A 7,341-nucleotide genomic window follows, 5' to 3' on the forward strand; every position below is an offset into this window, starting at 1 on the left:
ATCAGGCCTATAAGAAACACTTTTAAATGTCTCCACTGGGGTATTTATTGGTCACAAGGGGACCACTAAGTCACTGCTTTCTGAAGGCCTCTCAGAACCAATCATACTTAAAAAAAAAAAAAAATGTTGGTGCATACCCATCTTTTTAAAATATCAAACATTCACAAATAAAATATTTTAAAAAAATAAAATATCACTCAGATTAGAAATAGTAATGTTATTTCATTTCTGTATAAATATGAGATTAGGCCACCACCCATTTAAAAATTGGGAAATGCTCTAGAAGCCACCTTAACTGCTTACAGGTTCTTTCTCATCGCACCAGGCTTAGCCAGAAACAGTTATCTTGATTTAATTGACTCCTGTCAAAGAGCTGTGGTGATGCCCACCTAGCCCAGCTTCATTTTAGATTCCGCTGAATGCACTTCAAGCTGCTTCTCCTACCCAGCAGATTCTCACGTCAAGCCGAACTGAGCATAAGCCAACCCTGCTCTGTCCACCTCCACTTTCGGTTCCTCTCCGCATTCCTTCTTCTTCACATCTGGTTCTGCATGTCAGGGATCAAGAGCCCAAATAAGGTCATGATTTGTCCCTTTTATCTTCACAGCACTGTTTATAATAATTAACTGAAAAGGACATTTCCTATTTTAAAAAAAGGTCCACACTCTGTAGCAACAGCTCTCATTTATTGAAATCAACCACTGGGGCGCCTGGGTGGCTCAGTGGGTTAAGCCGCTGCCTTCGGCTCGGGTCATGGTCTCAGGGTCCTGGGATCGAGTCCCGCATCGGACTCTCTGCTCAGCAGGGAGCCTGCTTCCTCCTCTCTCTCTGCCTGCCTCTCTGCCTACTTGTGATCTCTCTCTGTCAAATAAATAAATAAATCTTTAAAAAAAAAAAAAAGAGTCTCTATTGAAATCAACCACTATGAGCTGGACATGGTAACAAGCAGTCTGTACAAACCCCGTATGTGTACTCTCACCACAGAGGGATCAACGGCAAAGATTTCACGTAACCAAAAACAGCTCATAATCTGCGTTTATTCTTTAACTTATAAACATTTGTCCTTGCAAAGTTAATCATAATTGACAACAGCTTTTCTCAGATACTTCTGTCCAAGAGAGGGGAAGAATTTAGCCCTTGATTAAACCACCGCCCCCTCAACGTGCACGCAAGGGGAGGTGGGGATGACCTTAACTAGTGACAACACTTCACAGTTACATGATTAGACAAAAATTCCAAGCTGGATGTTCTTCCAGATGCTCTCTTCTGGAGGACGGAACAGCTCACAGCTTTTGTATTCATAGGTTCCAAACAATGCTCCTCTCTCATTCATAGATTCTCCGAGGCTCCTGCAGCACCACACCGCCTTCCGTCATGGCACTCTGCAGTCGTTTTATCTGGTTTTGAAGACCCGAAAAAAGGAAAAAGTTAAGTCAGCACAACAAGAAAGCTGACAATAAACAGTTTACTTCCCAAGAGAATGAAAACAGCTGATTTGCTCCTTGCTAACTCTTCAGCCTGCACAGATTTTTCCAGAAAGTGGTAATGATGACACAGATAAGAGACTCTAGAGATGTCGAAGATTAGCAGCATTTCATCATACAGACAAGATGTTAACACATGGACAGGGAAGCAGAGTGGGGGACATCGTGGCTCTACAGTCAGTCACCCTGGACTCACTCGGGACAAGCCAGCCTCAGGTGACCTGGGGCATATGACTCCTGACCTCTGGGCTGCAATGAGGATGGAATGAGGTCACACATGTCAGGATACCCACCTCGGCATCTGCCACATGGAAAGAACTTAATAAATGCAACTATTGTTACTGTGTAACGACCCGCTGTCAGGAATTCCTACTTTTTTTTTTTTTTAAGATTTTATTTATTTATTTGACAGAGAGAGATCACAAGTTGGCAGAGAGGCAGGCAGAGAGAGAGAGAGAGAGAGAGGGAAGCAGGCACCCTGCTGAGCAGAGAGCCCGATGCAGGACTCAATCTCAGGACCTGAGATCATGACCTGAGCCGAAGGCAGCGGCTTAACCCACTGAGCCACCCAGGCGCCCCAGGAATTCTTACTTTTTAAAAAATAAGTACATGAAAACCAAAATACCGAGTCTGAGGCTGCCTCCCAAGGAGTGGGCTGGTAGACCATGAAGTTGATTCCTGCCTCTAAGCATCGCTCTGCCAGCACTCGTCCTACACTCTCACAGGCCACCACATTTCTGGTGCTGTAAAGGTGCTTTTTAATAGCCCATTCCCGAGTGGATGCTGAAACCACAACCTGGCCGCTGCGATGCTCAACCCGCGCTTCCACGTGATGCTGAGTCCTGATAACTCGCAACCTAAGGGAGATGAGGAGAGAAGAAAATCACAAAAGGGTCCTAAAGGTAAAAGGCCTCAGGTGAATAAATGCCTACATATTGCTCAAGAATACAATGTCTGTTTCACTTACTTCAACACAGTTAACCTGGATTTGACTTGGAAGAGCTGTTTTCCCTGTCTTTATCTGGATATCCTCAATAACAATAAACCAAACATTTCCACTTAACTTCAAATATCCAGGAGAAATCTGGTATTTGAGATGTGAGAATTACACAGCATTACTTCAAAAAAGGATTTCAGGAGGAAGAGCTAAGCTCTGTGACCCTCCGTTGAGTAAGGATATTTACGTAATTACATTATGTTTCTACTTTCCAGCTAACACTAAAATAAATGTAAGATCGATCAAAGCTTTAAATTAAAAACTGAAATTGTAATACTAGCAAGCAGATATTTTTACAACGTCAAACTAAGTCTTATTTATTTAGTTAGTTTAAACTCTATTAACATGTAACATTAGTTTCAAAGTGATTCATCAGTCTTATATAACATCCAGTGCTTATTACATCACGTGCCCACCTTAATGTCCACTACCCAGTTATCCCATCCCCCGACCTCTTTCCCCTCCAGCAATGCTCAATTTGTTTTCTATGATTAAGTCTAAAGTAAGCCTATTTGTACAGGACATCAAACCATGTCATCCAACCTTTATAAAGAAAAAATTGACCAAGTTTTCTACAGTTAAGAAAACAGTAAACTAAAGTAAAAAGGCAGCAGGAAACAAAAAATATTTTAAACATATTATTCATGGGGCTAATTTCCATACGTGAGAGCCTCCTATAATTAGTTAAAAAAAAAAAAAAACAGTACCTTAACAGTCAAAACGTTTGAACAGACCGTTCACAGCAACAAAATATTAAAGACTCTTGGGCCCATAAAAATACGCCGATCTCACTGATGAGATGCATGGACTAGGCAATTCATTGCTACCCTGTTTGGGATCATTACAGTAATCATCAGTAAGAAGCTAGCTCACTTAGACAGCCATACGGTGGTATTCTATACAGCCACCAGAAAGAATGACGTAGCACTTCCCGCAGTGCTGCTGTTGCCGTTTGTTGAGCACCTACTGTGCCAGGCACTGTCCTCCTGCTTACAGGCAGAGCTCCTGTTTCAAAATGATCTCACGTTTTTCCTTTCTTTTCTTTTTCTTTCTCTTTTTTTTAAGGTCACAGAAACTGACACAGAAAGGTTTAGTAACTTCAGCAAGATTACAACTAATGGTAAGTGATAGAACTAGGACTTCAATCAAGGGGTCTGGCTCCAGAGCCACAGTTTCTCAACGACACAAGGAAGTATTCTGAAGGGGCAGAGAGGATTCAGATGAAAAAGATCAGATGACAAAGAGTGTACGTGGTAAGCTAATATTTGTAATTTTTTAAAAAAGATTTTATTTATTTATTTGACAGAGAGAGAAAGAGAGAGACACAGACAGAGAAAGCACAAGCAGGGGAAGCGGTTGGCAGAGGGAGAAGCAGGTTCCCAATCGAACAGGGAGCCGATGTGGGGCATGATTGCAGGACCCTGGGATCATGACCTGGGCCGAAGGCAGACTTTTAAGGACTGAGCCACTCAGGCGCCCCCAAAATCACAGTTTCTTAATCAAAGGTCAACAGTCCTTTTCCATTAGGACTCAGATAGTAAATGTTTTAGATATGTGAGCCCTCGAGTCTCCTGCAACTGCTCAACTCAGCCATAATAATACTAGAACAGCCAGGTGAAAATGAGTGGTGTTATGTTACAATAAAACATTCTTTGTGGATAATAAAATTTGAATTTTATATCATTCTCACATCACAAAATATTATTCTTTGGGATTCTTTTTCACATTTTAAAGGAAGGAAATTTTAAGCTTGCAAGTCAACTATGACCCATGGGCCATAGTTTGCTGATCCTTGTCTTAAACCATTTGTTCAACAAAGGCATAGGACTCATCCTCTCTAAGGTCACTTCCTATTATAATATGCCAAAATGCTATATTGATAATACTGTGAATACAGCAGATAGGAAAAAAGAAGTGGGAAAATAGATCTCTTATTACTTAAATAATCCAATATTAAGTAAATAGGTTGAATGTGTCAAAAGAATTTTAGATTAATTCAAGTGATCTGCCTACTACTCCCTTTGACTCCTTTCTATGTACACTAAGTAAAAATGCATCATAGCAACTGTAAAATTTTATTAACCTTATTCCCTCTTCTACAACAAAACATAAAATTTTTGCTAACAAGGATGACATGCAATGCCTTTGAAGTGCCATAGGCCTAAGGTTTGTTGAATGAATGTGTCACACAGTTATGACTCCTATGTAACTTGCAATTACAATTTTATATAGTCTGTAAGAAATAGTCCATTCATGGGGCGCCTGGGTGGCTCCGTGGTTAAAGCCTCTGTCTTCTGCTCAGGTCATGATCCCAGGGTCCTGGGATAGAGCCTCACATAGGGTTCTCTGCTCAGCAGGGAGCCTGCCTCCTCCTCCTCTCTCTCTGCCTGTCTCTCTGCCTACTTGTGATCTGTCAAATAAATAAAAATATTTAAAAGGAAAGAAAGAAAGAAAGAAATACTCCATTCTTAACAAATGTTTACGGGCGCCTGGGTGGCTCAGTGGGTTAAGCCGCTGCCTTCGGCTCAGGTCATGATCTCAGGGTCCTGGGATTGAGTCCTGCATCCGGCTCTCTGCTCAGCAGGGGCCTGCTTCCTTCCCTTCCCCTCTCTCTGCCTGCCTCTCTGCCTGCTGTGATCTCTCTCTGTTAACAAATGTTTACTAAGTAAATAACCAAGTAAGTAATATAAAGCAACACAGTGGTAACAATTTATAGTGTCTTGGCTCTCAGGCAGGTCAGACAAAAACATGTTTATAACTTAGCTCTATAGTTTATTAACGTGGTCTCCCCTAAACCTCGATTCTCTTGCTCCCATAAAATGGAGGAAATTACTGTACCTGCTTCATAAGGTAATTCTAAGGGTTAAATGAGAAAGTGCACAAAAAGCGACTAAGGGTTCCTCGTAGATACAAAGTGTTCAATAAATAACCATTTTTATAACAAAGAACAGACTCCTCACTTGTCTCCCTGCTTCTATTCTTCCCCCCCTTACAAACTTCTCCCCAGAGCAACCAGAATGGTCTTCAAGTTCAAAATTTATTAAATTCTCTCAGCTTCCCACTATTGTGAACAACTGTGACGTGCTTACTTCAGTTTACAAAGCTAATGATCTGTCTCCCACCTACCGCACCATTTCCCTCCCACACTGTTCACTCCTGTGCACACGGAGCTCTGGCCTTGTGGTTCACACACACGAGCCCATTCCCACCGCGGCCACCTCCTCTGCCGGGAACGCTCTTCTCGGCAAACTGTCTTTCAGAAGGGACCTTAGCAGGCGCCCAGTCTCCCCCTCCGAACATCACCCTCTTTAAATTTTCTCCCTGACCCTGACACCTATTTATGGTCTGTCTCTCCGGGCCCATCCCCGCGTCCCCGCAAGGTCCCCCGACCCCCATCCCCGCCCACTAGCCCCTCCGCCAGCCAGTGGCTGCTTCCTGATTAGACAATCTCCGGAAACACCTGGCCGGTTGACTGAATTGAAACAATGTGTAGGGTACCGCGCACTGCTATGTGAGACCGATTAAATAGCCGCCTTAATTACCTGTGCCAGAACTCTCGGGAGGGCCACGCTGTCCCCCAACCCCGCTCTTTCCTGGCCACTCCTAAGAGTTCCAGATTGCGGGGGTTCCGATTGGTGAACTCTGGGGCAACAGCTCCATTATCCAGAGGGTCCACGTCAGGCTTCGGCGCTGGCTTGGAACTCGTTGAGAACGCTGCGACCCCACACCCTAAGAATGGGAACCACCACATGTGTCTTGAGAAATGACAAACACGGACAAAACGGGACTCTGACCCCACCTCTGTCCCCATCCACTCCCCGGAAGGGAGACAAGAGGGGAGTCTGGTCACAGAGTACAGTCATCACAGACCCTGGTTCTTAATTTCCTATTGTCTCCGCAGTGCTGTTAGCCAGTATCCTGCTCGGGGACACGGGGGTCGGGGGCGGTTAACAGAAAACGCGGCTTGCGAACACACACTTAACGTGCAGGCCCTGGGGGGTCACCTGAGAGAAGCCAGAATTACCAGGGTTCCTGCAAACCGACAGCCACTCCCAGAGCCGCGACCGGAGCGCCATTGCTGAGGGATCGCTGGCAAAGCCTCAGAAAAGCCTCGCGCGCTTCCCTCATCAGCGTCCCAGCCGCTCGCCGGCAGCAGCCATGTTAACTGAGGGAAAAGCTTTTGGATGCCGGAGGTCACCTGCACCTCGACCCGGAGCTAACTAGTCCCGCCGCCCAGCGGCTGACCGGCCGATCTGTTACCTAGGCTCTTCCAATCACTGCCTGCGCTGGCGTGCACGTGACGCTGCAGCCCGCCAACCACGTCGCAGCGACGCGCTTGCGGGAGGGGCGCAACCCGCTAGTTTGGGCTCTGTGTTCCGCCAGGGTGGAGTTGCTTTGTTTGGTTTTAAAGCGACCGCGGGTCGCTGTGGGATCCCCATGCAACCCCGCCGGACAATGAGGAAACCCGGGGCAGCGCAAGATGCGGTTTCTTTTCAGAAACCGTAGTTGTCATTTTTCCCATGTGGCCCATGTAAAGCGCTTCCGGACCACAAGCCTAGGCCCGTGAGCGCAGGAACCGAGCTCGTGACTCGCCACGTGCCCGCCGAAGACCGTTAAAAGCAAACCCGCGGAACTCGCTCAGAAGCCCAGCTTTCCCGTGAAGGGCCCACCCTCTCTCGTCACATCCCAACTTCAAGCTCCGCCCTACCGTCCCCCTTTTCTAGAAGGCCCTAGAATGTGCAAAGGCGCACGCGCAACCCGCGCCTGGAAGAGGGGAGGAGAAGCTTCAGCCGAGCACCTCCTTCCTTCTCCAGTGCGAGACCCTGACTTCCGTTCTCCTGCCTTCGCGCCCTTCTTATT

The 7,341-nt window shown here is 45.7% G+C and overlaps 1 protein-coding gene across 1 annotated transcript; it reads right to left on the reverse strand.

Moving 5' to 3' along the window:
- Positions 1 to 667: 667 nt before the first annotated feature.
- Positions 668 to 7,312, reverse strand: MRPL18 (mitochondrial ribosomal protein L18). Its single transcript, XM_082729528.1, has 5 exons — positions 6,506 to 7,312; positions 6,024 to 6,210; positions 2,110 to 2,341; positions 924 to 1,397; positions 668 to 701 (listed from the first exon to the last, which is right to left on the reverse strand). Exons 1-4 carry the CDS (start codon positions 6,555 to 6,557, stop codon positions 1,326 to 1,328), a joined length of 543 nt encoding a protein of 180 aa, XP_082585654.1. The 5' UTR covers positions 6,558 to 7,312; the 3' UTR covers positions 668 to 701; positions 924 to 1,325.
- Between the last annotated feature and the right edge of the window lie 29 nt (positions 7,313 to 7,341).

This window comes from Mustela nivalis (genome assembly GCF_964662115.1).
Source record: "Mustela nivalis genome assembly, chromosome: 5".
NCBI lineage: Eukaryota > Metazoa > Chordata > Mammalia > Carnivora > Mustelidae > Mustela > Mustela nivalis.

What these genes read in the sequence shown, in the direction of transcription:
- MRPL18 (XM_082729528.1), bottom strand. Translation starts at nt 6,557, where the DNA reads ATGGCGCTCCGGTCGCGGCTCTGGGAGTGGCTGTCGGTTTGCAGGAAC. An exon ending in GTCGGTTTGCAGGAACCCTG is followed by an intron (nt 6,211 to 6,505) that starts GTAATTCTGGCT and finishes TCCCATTCTTAG; the next exon opens with GGTGTGGGGTCGCAGCGTTC. An exon ending in GGGAGGCAGCCTCAGACTCG is followed by an intron (nt 1,398 to 2,109) that starts GTATTTTGGTTT and finishes CTTCAAAACCAG; the next exon opens with ATAAAACGACTGCAGAGTGC.